Source organism: Rhinoderma darwinii, chromosome 5 (assembly GCF_050947455.1).
Source record: "Rhinoderma darwinii isolate aRhiDar2 chromosome 5, aRhiDar2.hap1, whole genome shotgun sequence".
Classification (NCBI taxonomy): Eukaryota; Metazoa; Chordata; class Amphibia; order Anura; family Rhinodermatidae; genus Rhinoderma; species Rhinoderma darwinii.
The window spans coordinates 205,065,890-205,087,424 of record NC_134691.1 but is presented as its reverse complement, the minus strand read 5'-3'; the positions used below and the strand labels follow the sequence as shown (position 1 = coordinate 205,087,424).

General features: G+C 41.9%; 1 protein-coding gene across 1 annotated transcript in view; it reads right to left on the bottom strand.

The window, feature by feature from the left end:
* SACM1L (SAC1 like phosphatidylinositide phosphatase) overlaps positions 1-21,535 on the bottom strand; it is a 227,553-nt gene that overhangs the window by 117,467 nt on the left and 88,551 nt on the right. Inside the window, exon 6 of the mRNA XM_075826884.1 lies at positions 15,221-15,280. Coding sequence (XP_075682999.1) covers positions 15,221-15,280 — 60 coding nt within the window. The remainder of the gene's footprint in view (positions 1-15,220; positions 15,281-21,535) is intronic.

Genomic DNA, 21,535 nt, shown 5'->3' with positions numbered 1-21,535 from the left:
TTTAGTAAAAGTGTAAAAAAAACAAACTACACATATATGATATCCCCGCAATCATAGTGACCCAAGAAATAAAGTTAGCATATTATTTAAACTGGAAGGTGAATGCTGTAAAAAACCGGATGTCAAAATTGCTATTTTGTTCATTCCCCTCATTAATCTTTTATACGTTTTTTTTAAGAGCCATGTACCCCAAAAGGGTAGTAATGAAGTCCCGCAAAAAACAAGCCCTCATATGGCGACATCGACGGAAAAACAAAAAAGTTATGGCTCTTGGAAAGCAGCAATGCAAAATAAAATTATTTTAGTTCAAAAGTGTTTTATTCTGCAAAAGTAGTAAAAACATAAAAATAAAAAAGTCTATTCATATTCGGTATTGCCATAATCATACCGCCCCATAGAATAATGAAACGTGATATTTACGCTGCATGGAAAACGGTGTAAATATAAAACGCATAGAACAATGGCTAAATTGCTGTTTTTTTATATCCCCCCCCCCATAAAAAGTTAATTAAAAAATTCTATGTACCCTAAAACAGTGGCATTGAAAAATACAACTCATCCCGCAAAAAGGAAGACTTCATACAGCCATGTCCACGTGAAAATTAAAAAAAGTTATAGCTCTTTGAATGTGACTATGAAAAAACGGAAAACAATTGCTTGGTCATTAGGGCCCAGAACGCATGCAAGGAGAAGGGGTTAACATACACCACATGAATGTTCATGACGCATATGTTTAATGCATACTATTACAGTCTATGGTGACCGATGCCACAGTTTAGGCATCTGCCACAGCCCACGTTTAACGTATACGTCGGAAGCTTTTCTCAGTGTATGTCAAATGTAGGCCATAGGCAGACTGGAAAGACGCAGCAGGATTGATCGCTATAGTGATCTACTCCAGTATGCCCAGAAATATAACAAACAAATATTTCTATGCATGTTGTTCTGCGAATGGCGTTTTTTTTAATGTGGACACAAGAACCTTGTATTTTATCTTAGAGTTTAAGGCTATGTTCACACGGGGTATTTTGCCGAGTTTTTTGACGCGGAAACCGCGTCGCAAAACTCTGCAAAAACGGCCCGAGAACGCCTCCCATTGATTTCAATGGGAGGCGTCGGCGTCTTTTTCCCGCGAGCAGTAAAACTGCCTCGCGGGAAAAAGAAGCGACATGCCCTATCTTCGGGCGCTTCCGCCTCTGACCTCCCATTGACTTCAATGGGAGGCAGAGAAAGCGTATTTCGCGCTGTTTTATGCCCGCGGCGCTCAATGGCCGCGGGCGAAAAACGGCGCGAAAATCACCGCGAAAAACGGCGTGCAGGGAGAGGAAAATCTGCCTCAAAGTTCCAAACGGAATTTTGAGGCAGATATTCCTCCCCCAAAATACTCCGTGTGAACATAGCCTTAGGGTCAGTTCACACATAGTGGAAAATCTGCAGCATAATACAGTAGCAGCAGAGTGGATGAGATTTGAACAAATCTCATCCACACGTCGTGTAAATGATAAGCGGAAAAAAAACGCTCAAAAATTGACACGTGGTGCAGTTTTTTATACTGCAGCATGTCAATTGTATTTACGTAATCACTGCCTATTTGTTGCAGCTTTTCCCAAATGGGGAGGTAAAACAAGGAACAAATAGCAGATGTTGCATTTTTTGCGGTGTACAAGCGAAGTATGAACCTTTTTTTTTATGTGCAGTTTTCTGCATCAGACATTCCAGTCGAAAAACTGCACCACAATTTGGTGCGATTTTTCAGCCGGAATTCCGTGCGGCGCACAGGGTGGATACACTGTGCTTTTATGAAGCATATCCGCCCTGTGTAAACATACCCTAATAGTTACAGATTTGCAAGTGTAGATGGAATTAGTTCTATCAGATGGCTTAAAAGGGTACCTGAACTGGCAAATGATGCCCAAGTGATCAACCTCTTATAGGAGACTTATGAAAAAGTGGTCAACACGTTTAAAGGGCAACTAAACTTTTGACAAACTTCTGACATTTCAAGTTTTGATTTGTTGGGGTCCGAGCACGTAGACCCCCAGCAATCGCTAAAACTAAGCGGCAGAAGCACTCATGTGAGCACTCAGCTGCTTCGTGTCTGTTCAGCTTTTTCCAGAAATGGAAAAAGCCAAACAGAAACGAAGCGGCTGAACGCTCACAAGAGCACTTCTGCCGCTTCGTTTTAGCGATTGGTGGGGTTCTCAATGCAAGGACCCCCACCAAAACTTCTGACACGTCACTATGACATGTCAGAAGTCTGTCAAACATTTAGTTATCCTTTAAAATTATGGCAAAATATAAGCAATTACCCTTTTCCCTTGTGTTTTCACTTTTAATTCAAACCCTGACATCAGCATTTAGAGCAACTTGATTCCGGGACTTAAAATATTCATGCCCTATCCTAAAGATAGGCTATCAATGCTAGATAGTGGGTGACCTCCAGGATCAGTGGCCGATCAACACCGTAAATGGGCTCGATTTTCTGGTCCCAGTTTTAGGCATCATTTACACGAGCGTAATATATGCGCGCGCGACGCGCGTGCTTTTCACGCGTGTCGTACGCACCTATATTAGGTTATGGGGCAGTGCAGACAGTGCGTGAGTTTTGCGCAGCGCGAGTGCGTTGCGTAAAATTCATGACATGTCCTTTCTTTGTGCATCATGCACCCATTGAAGTCAATGGGTGCGTGAAAACCACGCATGCCGCACGGAAGCACTTCCGTGCGAACTGCGTGGTTCGCGCAACAGCTGTCAAACTCTGAATGTAAACAGAAAAGGGCCACGTGCTTTTCTGTTTACAAACATCCAAACGGAGTGTCAAAATGATGGCGGCTGCGCGAAAATCACGCAGCCGCGCATCATACGCTGATGACACACGCAGCTGTTAAGTGCCTTTTGCGCACGCAAAACACAGCTTTTTTTGTGTGCGCAAAACACACACGCTCGTGTAAATCAGGCCTTAAAGAGAGATGTGTATATAGACACAGATATAAGTGGCATGTATAAAGTCTGCACATCTGTGCATATTTTACAAAATGCTCAGAGAACCGTTGTATAATGGTGCGCATAAGTGTACAACGCCGGGAGCCATTTTCACAATGTACCAGGTGTCTACCTTTAGAAAATATATGGAAATAGGAATTGTATGTGTTTTTTATTTTAGCACTCATGCTTTATTTGTGTATGTCGGAAGTGTGAGAATTGTCCAGAAAACCTCGACAGTGAAAGGATGACTAGGCGGATAATCTGTAACTGTGGTGTCGTTTTTCGGGTGGAATTTCTCTGCTGCGGAAAGAAGCGCTGGAAAAAAACTAAAAAAAGATTCTTACACCGGCTGTAGTCATGACGACGTGTCCCTCTATTCTGGATGCAGCAGTCACATGGGATGACACGTTATCCCAGGAGGCCAAGCTGCGCTCAGAAACGGATCGTGTCCATAGGACCACATCCAGGGTAAGTATAAACTTTTTATTATTGATTTCAAATAAAAGACTCTCCCCCCCCCCCCCCCTCTTCTTTGCGATTTTTGCTGTAGAATCTCAGCATTTCCACCGCAAAAGTCACAACACATAGCTCTTTGTTGCTGGTTTTACCATCCCATTGATTTCAAAGGGGAAAACCCGCAACAGAAGAGCAGCTATTCCGCAGCATAAATTGACATGCTGCAGCTTAAAAAAACGCACCACAGGTCAATTTATGAACTTTTTTTTGGCAGATTTTATTTTAACTGTGTGTGGATGAGATTTGTTTAAATCTCACCCAAATTTCTGCTATTTTATTACGCTGTGGATTTTCCGCAAAGAGAAAATCTGCAGTGTTTACACCTAGTGTGTTCCTACCCTAAAAGTGGACGTTTGGGGAACAATCTCACTCTTCTCCTCAATTCACGACCAAGTGAACAGGCTCACATTTTATATATTCAGACTCTTCAATTGACATTTTTGATATAGTACATTTAATGTACTATATAAATGTATTGAGAAACTTTTAAAAATTAAATTTGTGGGGTGGAATGGAAAAAAATTGCAAAAGCGTTCACTGTGCACTAAACATGACAATTTTATTCTGCGGGTAAATACAATTATGGCGATACCATATTTATAGGTCTTTATCGGTTACTACTTTTGCAAAATAAAAAAAATTAGATTTTTACAGACATGGCGATTTCACTTACGGTATGTTTAAATTTTTTTAATTTGAAAAACAATTGTGAAAAAGCTTTTTTAGATTATTCAAAACATAATTAAATTTATTTCAAGATGTCTATTTTTTCAGTCCCCTTAGGGGACTTCATTATGTAGTCGTTAGATCGCTAGTACCATATGCTGCAATACTAAACGCATTTTGTTTATTTTACTAAAAGCATGCAATAAAATATAAAAACGGAGGAGAAACATGGAATACCTTGGGGCCTTTTTTAGGGCCCCAGGCGCCATGACAAGCCATCGGAATTAGGGAAGGGAAGGAATGGGATGACAGGGTGCCCCCCAACTCTTAAACTGCTTAGATGGCACAGTCGCTATTGACCAGCGCATCTGAATGTCAAATTGCTGGTATCGGAGTTAACCAGGAGTAACAGCAGGGAGTCCGCTGTAATATACTGCTGACACCTGCTCCATACATCTCCTCACCCATCATTGCAGCAAAAAATTATGCTGTAATGTGCTCTTACCACATCATGGGTCCCACAAGCAAAGGAGCACCCTGTTGCTTTTAGGGCACAATTTTAAATCAAATTCATTTCAGGCTCGATTCAACACTTGCTGAGGACTTGAGCTCACAGAATAATGTAACAACCCCAGTAAAAGACCCAATTAAAAAAAACTACACCCTCTAAGGTATTTATCTAGTGGTGTAATGAGTGTTTGGGCCGCAAAGCTTCCATAGCAGGAATCATGTGATTTAGGTGGTAATGTTTATCAAATCTCTTTTTGTGACGTGGATGCCTTCCACAGCATATTAACCTGTAGAAGTGCACATTAAAATGGATTACTCCATTGATCTGATTTTTAGAAATATGCTGCATATTTCTTATCTCTAACAAAAAATAGTAATCAAAACGAATAGGAGCGACAGCTTGTACTTATAGGGCGAAATCTACCTGTCATCGCATTTGCCAGTATTGTATGTAATGTTGTGGTAACAAAGCAGCTGACCAACAAATGCGTCAGTCCATAGCAGTTCGGAACAGTTAAAGCAGGAAAAACTTAAAATAAAACTGTATTGGAATAAAAAGGCAATTTATTTGCGAATTGGAGAAGAAAAAAGTTTAGAACTGGAGCACGTCCACAGGATGAAATAACACAGGGCTATATAATGTCACTTATTTTTTCAAAGGGACTGGTCATACATCACTTTAGCCCAAACCAACCCCTTAACTGAGAAGAATGTGCCTAGTGACGTTGGCACACCATTACAGGTCCCTGCCTGACAAGGTAGGAATCGTAACGTTGCTCAAAACAACCAACCACCTACAGAATATATAGAACGGAAGTCTCCAACATCATTTATATGGACAGTAAAGGATCACTAATCCCCCAATATATTATCAGTTTTCCTGGAACCCTATTTTCGGGATTAACAAGTTGTGCCCATATTGTATTACATAGTTTGTACGGTTGAAAAAAAGACACATGTCCATCAAGTTCAACCAAGGGATGGGAAAGGGGAAATAAAAAAATTTCTACACATAGGAGCTAATATTTTTTTGTTCTAGGAAATTATCTTAGGCCCCATGCAAAAACTGAGCCATTCACTTTCATTGAACACTGACACCTTTCCGTAGCACTACGGAAGGGTGTCAGTACCGTGGAAATGTTCCGGGAATTATGGAACATGTTCGTTCTTTCGCATTTTGCGGGCCGTGCTTCCATACTTTGTATGGGAGCACGGCCCGAAAATGCGGCTGTCAGTCAGCGGCCGGCCGTGCCCGCAATCTCGGACCGTGATTGCGGGCACGGTCGTGTGCATGGGGCCTAAGCCTTTTTTAAAGCCATCTACTGTCCCTGCTGTGACCAGCTCCTGCGGTAGACTATTCCATAGATTCACAGTTCTCACGGTAAAGAAGGCTTGTCGCCTCTGCAGGTATTGATCAGGAACAGTTAAAGAGGCTCTGTCACCAGATTTTGCAACCCCTATCTCGTATTGCAGCAGATCGGCGCTGCAATGTAGATAACAGTAACGTTTTTGTTTTTTTAAAAACGAGCATTTTTGGCCAAGTTATGACCATTTTTATATTTATGTAAATGAGGCTTTCTAAAGTACAACTGGGCGTGTATTGTGTATGTACATCTGGGCGTTTTTACTTTTTACTAGCTGGGCGTTGTGAATAGAAGTGGATGATGCTGACGAATCCACATCATCCACTTCTCTTTGTTATCACCCAGCTTCTGGCAGTTCACAGACACACAGCGTGTTCGAGAGATCACGCTGTGACGTCACTTTATGCCCCAGGTCCTGCATCGTGTCGGACGAGCGAGGACACATCGGCACCAGAGGCTACAGATGATTCTGCAGCAGCATCGGCGTTTGCAGGTAAGTCGATGTAGCTACTTACCTGCAAACGCTGATGCTGCTGCAGAATCAACTGTAGCCTCTGGTGCCGATGTGTCCTCGCTCGTCCGACACGATGCAGAACCTGGGGAAGAGACGTCACAGCGTGATCTCTCGAGAACACGCTGTGTGTCTGTGCACTGCCAGAAGCTGGGTGTTAACGAAGAGAAGTGGATGATGCTGATTCGTCAGCATCATACACTCCCATTCACAACGCCCAGCTAGTAAAAGAAGTAAACACGCCCAGATGTACATACACAATACACGCCCACTGGGACTTAACTTTAAACACTCCCAGTTGTACTTAAGAAAGGCTCATTTGCATAAATATAAAAATGCTCATAACTAGGTCAAAAATGCTCGTTTTTGAAAAAAACAAAAACGTTACTGCAATCTACATTGCAGCGCCGATCTGCTGCAATAGGAGATAGGGGTTGCAAAATCTGGTGACAGAGCCTCTTTAAGTAACCCCCAAATATAAAGAACTATGCCCATATCACCATACAGTTATAAGAATTAATATAAACGCTTTATTTGCTAATTCATTGATTCCAACTAACCTTATTTCGAAAACTATACCCTTCAAGGTATTCATCTAGGGGTAGATGAGAATTTTGTTTGGGGTTTTTCAAAAACATTCCAATTTGGTGTGACTAATAACGTGACACCGCTTTAGGTAATCATCTTTGGGTATAGTAAGTTAGTAGTTTTGTTTTGTTTTTTTTCACATTTTAGTAAGTGGGCAAATATATATGAAAGTAAAATTACTCTTTAACCCTTTCCTGTCACAGCCATTTTTGGGATTTTCGTTTTCATTTCTTCCTCCCCACCTTTCAAAAGCCATAACTTTTTTTTATTTTGCCATCAAAGCCATATGAGAGCTTGTTTTTCAGGGCACCATTTATTGTACCATATCATGTATTGGAAAACTGGAAAAAAGTTCTTGTGGGGTGGAATAGGAAAAAAACCAGCGATCCCTCAATCTTTTGAGGGTATTTGTTTTTACGACTATTACTGTACGGTAAACATGGCATGTTAACTTTATTCTACCAGTCAATGCAATTGCACCGATCCCTAATTTATATTGCTTTTTTAAACGTTTTACTACTAGAAGAAACGGTTAAAAATAAAATGCGTTTTGTCGCCACATTCTGAGAGCCATAATTCTATTTTTCCATCGATGGAACGGTATGAGGGCTTATTTTTCTGCAGGACGAGCTGTACCATTTTGAGACTTTTTGATCACTTTTTATTAATTGTTTTGTGGGATATGAAGTGACCAAAAATCAGAGATTCTGGCGGTTTAATGTTTCACGAGATTCACCATGCGGGTTAAATAATGGTCTATTGTAATAGTCCGGACTTTTACGATCGCGGCGATACCAACTTTGTTTATTCTATACATAACTAGAGGAAAAGTGTAAAAATATTTTTTTTTGTAGTTTTACATTTCTTTTTTTTTTTACACTACTAAAAACTTCATTAAACGTTTTTCTTTTGTTTTTTACACAGTTCATTAGTCCCCCTAGAGGCAGGGCTGAACAGGAGATGGAGAGGCAGTTCTGGGGGCCTTCATTAGACCCCTGGGCTGCCATAACAACGATCGCATCGCTGGGGGGCGATGAGCTGTCGTGGGGGGGGGGGGGGGGGAGTTCCCTCTTTCTAACGTTATAGATGCTGCGATCGATCGCCGCATTTAAGGGGTTAAACGGCCACAAACCACGCGATCCACAGCTGTAATACACAGCTGACAACCACTGCGCACGCAGCTGCCTCAGCAGCTGAGCCCGCTCCATACATCACCCCCTACACCACAACGTGCTATTACGTCGTGGTGCGGGAACAGGATAACAATTTAGAATGGCCAATTTGTTAAATGAATGAGTGTGGCTTCAAAAACAAAACCACCAACATTTCAAGAATGGCTCGTTAAATCCCAACAAATTTACAGATTAGAAGGACATTCCCATTGGGAATCTCATTCTCACTCCACCTTTTTAAAAATTTGGAAACCCTTGTCAATGTGGTGGAATGCTAGAAATGCAATTGCCTAACAAAGTTGTCTTCTTCAGAACTAGTGTACTATGAACCTGTTTATAGTTTATTAACCCCTTAACGCTCAGTGACGTACTATTACGTCATGGAAAGCGCCCTGTTCGCGCTCCATGACGGAATAGTACGTCTCGGGAGTAACGGCCGTTTCGGCCCCCCTCCCGACACATACAGGAGCTGTGACAGCTGCTGTCTCGTACAGCAGCTGTCTCAGCTCCTACAGCGGGGACCGATCGCTGTGTCCCCGCTGATTAACCCCTTAAAAGCCGCGTTCTATAGAGATCGCGGCTTTTTAGGGGTTAAGCTGCCATCGCCGGCCTGCTACACGATAGCGGCCGGCTATGGTGACTATGGCAACCGGACACCAAACAATGGCGTCCGGCTATGCCATAGACGGAAGCCTAGTGGGTCCTGACAACGTCAGGACCCACTATGCTTGCTGTCAGCGAGTAGCTGACAGTTCTAATACACTGCACTACACATGTAGTGCAGTGTATTACAATAGCGATCAGAGCCTCCTGTCCTCAAGTCCCCTAGTGGGACAAAGTAAAAAAGTTAAAAAAAGTTAAAAAAAGATGTGTAAAAATAAGAAAATAAAAGATTTAAAAGTATTAAAAGTATTAAAAGTAAAAATCCCCCCTTTTCCCTTATCAGTCATTTATTATTAATAAAAATATATAAACAAACAAATAAACTATACATAATTGGTATCGCCGCGTCCGTAACGGCCTGAACTACAAAATTGTTTCGTTATTTATCCCGCGCGGTGAACGCCGTAAAAGAAAATAATAAACAGTCCCAGAATCACAATTGTTTGGTCACTTCACCTCGCAAAAAATTTAATAAAAAAAGAGATCAAAAAGTCGCATGTACCTAAAAATGGAAACTACAGTTCGTTACGCAAAAAATAAGTCCTCGCACGGCTTTATTGATGGAAAAATAAAAACGTTATGGCACTTAGAATAAGGTAACACCAAAAGTGAGTGATTTATTACAAAACGTATTTTATTGTGCAAACGCCATAAGACATAAAAAAAACCTATAAACATATGGTATCGCCGTAATCGTATCGCCACACAGAATAAAGTGAATATGTCATTTATAGCGCACGGTGAACGCTGTAAAAAAATAAATAGAATAAGAAAACAATAGTAGGATTGCTGTTTTTTAGTCACCACGCCACCTAAAAATAGAATAAAAACTGATCAAAAAGCCGCATGCACCCCATGAAAACTACAATGAATTCCTCAAGGGGTTTAGTGTCCAAAATGGGGTCACTTTTGGGGGGTTTCCAATGTTTTGGCACCACAAGACCTCTTCAAACCGGACATGGTGCCTAATAAAAAAAAAAAGAGGTCTCATAATCCACTGGGTGCTCCTTTGCTTCGGAGGCCGGGGCTTCAGTCCATTACCGCACTAGGGCCACATGTGGGATATTTCTCAAAACTGCAGAATCTGGGCAATACGTATTAAGTTGCGTTTCTCTGATAAATCCTTTTGTGTTGTAAAAAAAAAATGGTATAAAGAGGATTTTCTGACAAAAAAAAAAAAAGTAAATTTCACACCTACTTTGCTCTAAATTTCTGTGAAACACCTTAAGGGTTCATAAACTTTCTATATGCTGTTGTGAATACTTTGAGGGGTCTAGTTTCTAAAATGGGGTGTTTGATAGGGGTTTCTAATATATAGGCCCCTCAAAGCAACTTCAGAACTGAACTGGAACCTAAAAAAAATAAATAAATGAGGCAATACTTAGCTTCTTACATTATACTGATAATGAGCCATGCCCACCCCGAGGTGACCCCAATTTTGACCGTTTGTATAAACGGAGACCCCTATTAGACCGTTTCAGTGCCCGGTTTTCCCAAGCATTCACCCCCGAGAAGTGTATTTCTATTGAGGAGTCCCTGGTACATTTTAAAGGGAGGGTTCAATTCCGCGAGTACCTGCCGGGTAAGAGGGCAAGGTATGGCGTGAAGATATATAAGCTGCGAGAGTGCATCAGGGTATTCCTACAAATTTAGGATATATGAAGGAAAGGCCACCCCCAAACCAGACTGCTTCCTGGACTACAATAGGTACATGGGAGAGGTGGACTTGTCAGATCAAATCCTGAAGCAATACAGCGCCATGCGGTGTGGTATAAGAAGCTGGCCGGGCACATCATACAGATGGCTTTGTACAGTGCGTACGTGCTACGTCGATGTGCAGGCCAGACGGGAACTTTCCTGGAATTTCAAGAGGTGATTATCAAGAACCTAATCTTTAGGGACCAAGAAGGGGGGGCACCCAGTACTTCTGGAAGCGGGGCCACACGCATCGTACCAGGGCGGCAACCCTTTCTAGGAGAAGTTCCCCAAACTGGCAAGAAGGGAAAAAGTCAAAAGAGGTGCAAAGTCTGCTATAAGGGATGACACAATATATCAATGTAACACGTGTCCCGAATAACCAGAGCTCTGTATGAAAGAGTGTTTTAAAATTTATCATACATCCCTTGGTTTATAATTTACCCCAATTTTACTTACCCTGACACCCCCCGCACAGCTTATCCCCCCTCGTCTTTCCCCTCTGAGCCCTGCTGTGTGCCCAGGCAGCTGATAACAGCCACATGTAGGGTATTGCCGTACCCAGGAGAACCCACATTACAGTTTATGGGGTGTAGGTCTCCGGTCAAAATGCTCACTACACCTCCAGATGAATGCCTTAAGGGTGTCGTTTTTAAACCGGGGTCAATTCTTGCGGGTTTCAACTGTACTGGTACCTCAGGGGCTTCTGCATACATGACTTCGCACTAGAAAATCCCCAGTAGGCCAAATGGTGGTCCTTTCCTTCTGAGCCCTCCCATGGGCCCAAACGGCAGTTTATCACCACTAATGGGGTATTGCTGCACTCAGAACAAATTGCGCAACAGAATGGGGTATTTTGTTTCTTGTGAAAATAAGAAATTTTCAGCCAAAACGACATATTTGCAAAACTAATTTTGTTTTCATTCCCAGCCCAATTCAAATAAGTTCTGTGAAGAAACTATTGGGTCTAAATGGTCACATTATCCATAAATGAATTCCTTGAGGGGTGTAGTTTCCAAAATGGGGTCACTTCCGGTGGGTTTCCATTGCTTTGATACGTCTGAGGCTCTGCAAATGCGACATGGCACCCGAAAACCAATCCAGCAAAATCTGGACTCCAACAAACACATAGCGCTCCTTTCCTTCTGAGCCCTCCCATGAGCCCAAACGGCAGTTTATCACCACAAATGGGGTATTGCCACACTAAGGACAAATTGGGCAACAGAATGGGGTATTTTGTTCCCTGTGAAAATAAGAAATTTTGATCACAAATGACATTTTATTGGAAAAAATGAAATTTTTTTCATTTCACAGCCCAATTCAAATACGTGCTGTGAAAAAACTGTGTGGTCAAAATGGTAACAACCATAAATGAATTCCTTGAGGGGTGTAGTTTCCAAAATGGGGTCACTATTGGGGGATTCCTACTGTTTTGGCACCTCAACACCTCTTCAAACCTGGCATGCTGCCTAAAATATATTCTAATAAAAAAAGAGGACTCAAAATGCATTAGGTGCTTCTTTGCTTCTAGGGCTTGTGGTTTATTCCATGAGCGCAGTAGAGCCACGTGTGGGACATTTCTAAAAACTGCAGAATCTGGACAATACATATTTAGTAGTGTTTCTCTGGTAAAACCTTCTTTGTTACAGAAAAAAAAATGAATAAAATTGAAATTCAGCAAGAAAAATGAAATTTGCAAATTTCACCTCCACTTTGCTTTAATTCCTGTGAAATGCCTGAAGGGTTAAAAAACTTTCTAAATGCCGTTTTGAATACTTTGAGGGGTCTAGTTTTTAAAATGGGGTGTTTTATCAGGGTTTCTAATACATAGGCCCCTCAAAGCCACTTCAGAACTCAAGAGGTATCTTAAAAAAAAGGCTTTTGAAATTTTCATAAAAATATGAGAAATTGCTGTTTATGTTCTAAGCCTTGTAAGGTCCAAGAAAAATAAAAGAATGTTCAAAAAACGATGCCAATCTAAAGTAGACATATGGGAAATGTGAACTAGTAACTATTTTGGGTGGTATAACCGTCTGTTTTACAAGCAGATGCATTTCAATTCTGAAAAATGCTATTTTTTCAAAATTTTCTCTACATTTTGCAATTTTTCACCAATAAACACTGAATATATCGACCAAATTTTACCACGAACATGAAGCCCAATGTGTCACGAGAAAACAATCTCAGAATCGCTTGGGTAGGTTTAAGCATTCCGACGTTATTACCACATAAAGTGAAATATGTCAGATTTGAAAAATGGGCTCTGAGCCTTAAGGCCCAAACTAGGCTGCGTCCTTAAGTGGTTAAGTATCTGTACGATTTGACTCCGAAATGATTCTTATCATTGGGTCTCTTTTTTGCTTTCCTTTAACTATTATTTATGGAATACTTGTTACAAATCTTATGATAACTACTAACTGGCATCCTGTGCTTCACCCCCCCCCCCCCACCCCGTTATTTCCGTACTCCAATTATTCCTTCCCCTACATGTTTACCACATACTTTGTGCTGATGCATTCGTGATCTTGTTTTTATTTTATATAGTGGATGACACTGTAAATGCTAGCGGATATTGGACTTAAGTTCCCGGTTTATACTTTGTATACCGTGTGGATGTATTTATCTATGACAAATATGATATATGCTCTCATCTGCATTTAATGTATGTTTATAATAATGAATGAGTGTATAAATAAAATATCTAAAACTCTGTGGGGGTAGAATAGATTTTTAAATATTCATTAATGCATAGTCTTGGCTTTGTGGGACACGTCTTGCATTTATTCATAGTGTCTTTTCTGATGCCATTTTTTAGACACACCTGGCATCTTTTCTGGGGTCTTGTTTTCTTCTTACTCGGGGGTATTACTGAGGGAAAGTCCTGGTCCGGGATTATATGGCAGCTGTAACCACCCGAGCAAGTGACCTTCCCTTCTGGATTGCTAAATTTTAAAAAAAAAAAGGCCTTGATAATGGCCTCCTGAAATTAAAGCAAAGTATCGCGATTGCCTGCTTATCTGAACACTACAAACCCATTACACAATGCCATTTGGGTGAGGTGGACTGCCAGATTTTCACTTCTCCGCATGGCACTATAAGGCTTTCTAACCTGAACAGATAGATCCATCCCACCAATTAAGTGACTGTAATCCAGTACGCAGGCAGGCTTGGCAGTTGTGGCACTAGAGATATGGACATCTATTTTTTGTCCCTGTATTTGACTAGCAGCATAGTTTCACTGCACATTGCTCCTCTCTGTCCTTTTGGCAATGTCTGGTCCAGCAGGGTTTTGGGGAGGCACTTTGATTTTTTTTCTTATTGTACCACATGCCACTGTCGATCTTGCTAAAGGGCATTTCTAGAGAGGTATGCTATTAAAAAAGTTGTCTATGTAGACATATCATCTGTGGCCAAGTAGCGGGTTATAATATCCCAGACAAATTTTTCAGCTAACACCAAGGTTGGGGGGCACACTGGGAGATTAATTATGGAATCCTTTCCCTCACATTCTAAAAACAACGTGTGTACCCGGTGGCACTTTCACACTTTTGTATCGTTTTATTCCGTACCGGGCCCTTTTGTTCAGGAGGTATTGACGGAAATGGAGCCTCCCTTTGAAGCATGCAAGGTACTTGTCGTCCACAGTGTTTTTTACTATGGTAAAAATTTGGGCGAATTTAAAATGAAAACATTTGAGGACAGGCGTGATCTTATATAACCGGTCATAATTTGAATAATTGGGGGGTGCTCAGAGGGTATTATCCATATAGCACAGGAATTTGAGGATGTTCTCAAATATTTTTCTGCTCATAATGGTGCAGTAAAGGGGGATATACCGTAATATAAGACTTCAGAGGCAATAGCAAAAAATAAAAAATGAAATTTGTAAATTTCACCTCCACTTTGCTTTAATTCCTGTGAAATGCCTAAAGGGTTAAGACTTTCTTAATGCTGTTTTGAATACTTTGAGGGGTGCACTTTTTTTTAAATTAGGTGATTTATGGTGACTTTCTAATATGTAAGGCCCTCAAAGCCACATCATAACTGAACTGGTCCCTGAAAAATAGCCTTTTGAAATAATTTTCTTGAAGATGTGAGAAATTGCTGCTAAAGTTCTAAGCCTTGAAACGTCCTAGAAAAATAAAAGGACGTTCAAAAAAACGATGCAAACATAAAGTAGACATATGAGAAATGTACACTAGTAACTATTTTGTGTGTTATTACTATCTGTCTTACAAGCAGATACATTCAAATTTACAAAAATGCAAATTTTTCCAAATTTTCCCTAAATGTGTGTTAATTTATCGATCACATTTTTTCACTAACAAAGTGCAATATGTCACGAGAAAACAATCTCAGACTCGCGTGGATAAGTAAAAGCATTCCCAAGATATTACCACAAAGTGACCCATGTCAGATTTGAAAAAATAGGCTGTGTCCACAAGGCCAAAACTGGCTGTGTCTCAAAGGGGTTAAGACAAACACAAAAGACAGTTTATGTAAGTGTGTGTTATGCGGACAATCCAAATAAATGTTTCTTCATCTTTTACCTCAGGTTGGGCAGAAAATTCTCGTAGTAAATGGCCATTCCAAACAAATCTTTGATCTGCCTGAAAAAAAAAAAAACACACGTTAGTTTTAATAATTTCCTCTTTGATATTCACATTAAGCTATTACCTAATAGGAAAAACTCATGTGTCTCTATGTTGTGGTAAAGGTGGAAAATGAATATTAGGAAAAAAAATAAAAAAAAATGCATTAGGCTTCGTTCACATCTGCGTTGGGGTCCCGTTCTGACGTTCCGTCTGAGGTTTCCGTCAGAACAGGACCCTGAACAGACACAAACGGCACCGTTTCCATCACCATTGATTTCAATGGTGACGGATCCGGTCCCCATGGTTTCAGTTTGTGTCTATTGTGCACCGGAGCCGTCGTTTTGCCGGAAGCAATAGCGTAGTAGACTACGCTACTGCTTCCGGCAAAACAATGGGTCCAGTGCACAACAGACACAAACGGAAGCCATGGTCACCGGATCCTTAACCATTGAAATCAATGGAGATGGAAACCTCTGGTTTCCGTCGGTGTCAGTTTGTGTCTTCTCAGGGTCCCGTTCTGACGGAAACCTCCGACGGAACGTCAGAACGGGACCCCAACGCAGATGTGAACGAAGCCGTAGAAATACAAGTAGGAGATAAATAAATAAAAATGAGCCAAATACTGTTTGTTATAATGTGAACACAAACACTTTGGGTATGTTCAGACATCTCGTATTTTTGTTGCGCTTTTAGCACCAAAAATGTGCCATATTTACGTGTTTTCAAAATCCCGGTAACCATCTTTTAGCAGAAAAAAGTCTGCATGGAAATAATCTTCAAATCGGCAGCATGTCCATTCTGTCACGGAAATGGCATGCAAACTGTGAAATGCACAGCAAATCTGCAACAAAATCCACTTGTAAGACACGTAGTAGAGGATTCATCGCAAACTCCACAGTGGAATTGAATATATCATACATGCTAGCAGAGAGTCACTTCAGTAACCAAGGATGTATCCGACACGTCCTTGCTAATAAAGGCTGTAGCTCAGGCTAGATCACACATCTAGAGAGTGGATCTTGGTTAATGCAAGACTACAATTGCTGCAATTCAGCCTAAGCAAGAGCAGGTTGAAGTGGGAGCCGTGTTGGGTGCGTGCAGTTAGAGGGAAAAGATCTGTTAAATCTCCTCCTATTCCAGTAAGGCCTCATTCACACGGCAGGATTTCCCGGCCGGGTGCCGGCCGTTCATAAATCGGCCGGCACCCGGAAGCATTAGGAATAATAGACCCCTAATGGGGCTATTCACACGACCGGAAAACCGCCCGTCAAAAAATAGGACATGCTCTATTTTCGCCCGGGTACCCGGCCGCCCGGCTCCCATAGAAGTCTATGGGGCCGGGTAATACCCGGATGTGTCCCGAGTGACTGCCGGGTTTTCCGGCTCTTGCGCTCTATCTCCTCCTCCTCACAGCGCAGAGTGCATGTGAGGAGGAGGAGTTGATGCCATTCTGACGAATGGCATCGCTGTACACGGTGTGGCAGGGCCGGGGTGTACAGCAGGTGGAAGGGAGCGCTGCGCTGGCTCCCTTCTCCTGCTTGTTTTAAAAGCGCCCTGGCCCGGCGACACCTTTGATGGCGCAGCTAGCAGCTGCAGCAGCAGCTGCTGCGGCTGCTACTACTGCAGCGACGCCACTATAGCAGAGCAGGGAGGTATCTCCCCGCTCTGCTATAGTGCTAGCCGCACTTTAGCTCCTTGAAGGAGCGGAATCCCCGTGTGTTCGGGGATTCCGCTCCTGGACAGAGCGCTTGATGTCTCTGTCCATATCTGGGCAGTGACATCAGGGGAAACTCCTGAAGCGGAATCCCCGAACACATGGGGATTCCCCTTCAGGAGTTGCCGCTGATGTCACTGTCCAGATCTGCCCGGCCCGGCACGGATGCATAACTTTATGCAAACCGGCCGGGCAGAATGGCCGATTTTACCGGCCGGCACTCGGGCTCGGACGCGACCCGGTCGTGTGAATCCCGCCTAAGGCTTCAACAGAGCCCAGGGAAAGGGAGAACCTGAACTTTTATTCATGTTATCACCCCCCTACCAATCATGGAGCACATATACAGGCATTTCCCCTGCAAGGGCTCGAGTCAGGCAGTTTGTGAGCCACTAATTCAGAATGACACTCCATTCTGGCTCAGAGGGGGGTACCGAGTGGCATATGGATTCAGGAGAACAACCCATTTAATCTGCTAGTGGAGGACATGGCTGCTTTTATAAAAGTTAAAGGGGTTTTACAATCTTTTTTTTTTTTTTTTTAAATCACTGCAACGCTTCTCAATTTATCTATTAATGCCCCCTGAATATCATTATCTACATTTTTATTTTCTAACCCCTTCCCGCTGCTTGCATTCTGGGCCCTAATGACCAAGCAATTTTTATAGTTTTTCCATTGTCACATTCCAAGAACTATAACCTTTTTATTTTTGCGTCGACATAGCTGTGTAAGGTCTTGTTTTTTGCGGGACAAGTTGTATTTTTTAATAGCACCATTTTGGGGTACATATTATTTATTGATTAACTTTCATTAACCTTTTTTTTTGGGGGGGGTGGGGATAGAAAAAATACGTCCTAAATCTACGCCGTTTACCGTGTGGTATAAATAACACAATAACTTTATTCAACATGTTGTTACGATTGCAACGATACCAAATTTGTATAGATTTTGTATGTTTTACTACTTTTACACTTTTCTTTCAAAATTATTTGTTTTTGTGTCTCCATATTCGAAGAGCCATAACTTTTTTATTGTTCCGCCGATACAGTTGTATGAGGGCTTTTTTTTTTTGCGGGACAACTTGTAGTTTTTATTGGTCCCATTTTGGAGTAGATGCGACTTTTTGATTACTTTTTAATCAAATTTTTTTTAAAGTCAGGATTCACAGAAAACAGCAATTTTTCCATTGTTTTTTATTTTATTTTTACGGCGTTCACCGTGCGGGTTAAATAAAGTAATAGCTTTATAGTCTGGGTCGTTACGGACGCGGCAATATCAAATACGTGTAACTTTTTTGCTTGATTGTGGTTTTTTTTTAATAGTAAAGCATTTTGTAAAGGGGAAAAAGTGGGTTTTTCATTTTTTTTTAATTAACTTTATTAAACTTTTTTTTTTAAAAACTTTTTTACTAGTCCCACTAGGGGACTTTAATATGTGATCATCCGATCGCTTTTATAATACGCTGCAATACTTCTGTATTGCAGTGTATTACTACCTGTCCGTTTAAAACGGACAGGCATCTGCTAGGCTATGCTTCTGGCATGACCTAACAGGCATTTACTACAGGCAGACCTGGGGGCCTTTATTAGGCCCCAGGCTGCCATCGGGGACACAGACACTCGGCGATCTTATCGCTGGGTGTCAGTGGGATGAGAGGGAGCTCCCTGCCTCTCTCCAAAACCACTCAGATGCGGCGCTCGCTATTGAGCGCCGCATCTGAGGGGTTAAACGTGTGAGATCGATACTAATATCGATCTCAGCCGTTCGAGCAGGGATGCCCCCAGCCCTCCGCTACCTCTGGTAGCGGAGAGAAGGGACTTTAATGGCTCCCTGCTCTGTTTATTTATTCTGATGCAGCGCTGTGAAAAGGCTATTGCATCAGAATAAAGCCCATTAGTGGCCGCCGTGAAAAGGCATATTGGCGGTCACTAACGGGCTAATTTACCATTATTCTATATTTTTTACATTGAGAGGTTTGTTTACCTCTGTGTGTTGGTGGCCTTGCTCTTCCGGTCATACAGTTCCCGGCATGCACCGCTTGTGTCCCAGCATGCAATGAGCCGGCAGCAGGGACTCATGACGTCTACTACACCCAGATATAAACAATCTCCGTTGCCATTTTACTGCTCTCATTAGATCAGTGAGAGCGAACGATAAACCTGCAACATATCAGTGATGCACCAAACAACACTCTTACATAATAGTATATAAAAAAAACAACAACTTAATTTGACCCCAGAAACGGAGTTCCAGAGCAGGGCAGAGCGCTACTATAGGCTCTGCTCTGGGACTCAGGGGAATCCCCTGATATCACTAGCCTATACTAGAACTCTGCCCGATACTCCAGCTCTGGGGGAAGACCCTGACAACACTGTCCATATATGGACTGTGATGTCAAGGGATTCCACAGAATCCAGGAGCAGAGCCTATACTAGCGCACTGCCCGGGACTCTGGCTCTATCCCCAGCGCCAGAGTCCTTGTCAGAGTGCTACTTGCAATTGGCTCCTGACATCACATAATTTCTTCTGATAGTTTCCGGTCCGCTGAGTTTCCGGTCCGCTGGTAGGGGGGAGAAAATAACGTGCAGACACTGTGATAGCGCAGGCGTGGGCACGTGTGGTAAACACTGCTAGTGTAGAAACTACACATGCTCAGAGACTAGCAGTGTTTCTCTCCCCTAGCAGCAGACTGGAAACCATCAGAAGGAAGGGAGTATCCGGTCCACCACTTCCCTCAGTGTACAGTGACATCAGGAATGACGTACCTGTACATTGAGCCAGCCGGAAAACTGAACTCAGATCATGGACGGGCTAGCGCCGGAAGTAAGGATTTTGCTACTAGAGACGCATCACGGGTGTTATAAAAATAATGTTATTTGTAAGATACTTACATTTTGATTTCATCTTCTATGTGCAGTGAAATAGAAATTAGTAATTGGTTCCGGAAATCCCCTTTAACCCCTTCCCGACATCTGCCGTATATATACGGCGCTACCGGGAAGGTGTTCCCGCAAAGCGCCGTATATGTACGGCGCAGTGATGGTGCGGGCTCAGGAGCAGACCCGGCACCATCACCGCGGGGTGACAGCTGTATTATACAGCTGGCACCCCCCTGTAACTGCCAGGACCATATCTATTCTCCGATCCGGCAGATTAACCCCTCAGATGCTGCGCTCAATAGAGCGCAGCATCTGATAGTTTTTTATTTTTTTAAAAAACTTTTTTATTGAGATTTCCATATAAATTTAACATACATATAATACATAGCAGAAATGGACAATACATAGCATTATTCATACCCTGAAACTGGTACAGCTATGATACATATTCTTTCTTTCGTTGATAAGTCCAAACTTTTCGAAATTATAGAGCTATTGCAGCTTTGATGATAGATTATACTTAAAAAACCAAAAACATTTAACACAGTAACTATGGTAGCCTAACTAATAATTTCTCATTTGTCTCTTCTCCTGTTTCCATTTATGTCTTGCTTTCAATGTGTTCCTATCTGACCGTTTGATTCTGCAGTTTTTAGTCTCCCTAATGCCCCTTTGATATCTTCGATGAGATACCATTTAGTTTGTCTGAAACCTTCCATCGTTTTTGCTATATCAGAGTCTGGCATTTGTTCTAAGAATGGCCTCCATTTTTTTAAAAATTTCGCCGTCCCCCGTTCCTTGTGCCTCAATGCCTCCATTCTGTCCGAATGTAAATATCTATGTAGTTGCTGGACTAATTGTTCCAAATTCGGGGTGTTAGTTTCCAGCCAATTTTTCAGAATGCACCTTTTGGCTACAAGTATTATTATGTGTGCTAACGGCGGTATGCGTTGCAATATTCCCTCTTCTTCAGTGTCTAATAACGCTATTGAGTGAAATAAGAACAGCGTCGGGTTCAATGGAATAGTTTTACCCCATAGCTTCCTGATATATGCCAATACTTCCGTCCAATATCCCTGAGTAGCCGAACACAACCAGATACCATGATATAAGTCTGTGTGCGGCTGAGCAAACTTTGGGCAGGAATGTATCCTATTTGGATTTCCATCTGTGGGCGGTATATTAAAAGCATAAATGGCTGCATGCATAAGCCTAAATTGTGTCTCCCTCCATACTTCATTAATCACATGCTTTCTTACTGTTTGCCATCCCTCCAGTAGCTGCTCATTTATATCTGGGGTTTTGAAAATACGTCTCTAATATGGGAATTGATTTTTATTTTCTAGTCGTACATAAATACCTTTCATTGCCCGATATAATTCCGACAGGGATTTCCTATGGGAATCTTCTCCCACTAGTGCATCAAAGGGGTTGTCTATTTCTTTTTCTAAATTCCCCACCAGCTTCATACAAAAAGCTCTAATTTGCAGATATTGCAGAAAAGGAGTTTGCGGAATCCCATATTCACTCCCCAGTTCTGGTAGCGTCTTTAATCTCGGTTCCGTCACATGCAATACATGTTCTACTGTGTCTATCCCTTTGTTTTTCCATGCCTTAAATAGACTACTAGACCTCCCCGGGCATCAGGGGCAAATACTTAGACAATTGGAAGGAAAGGCC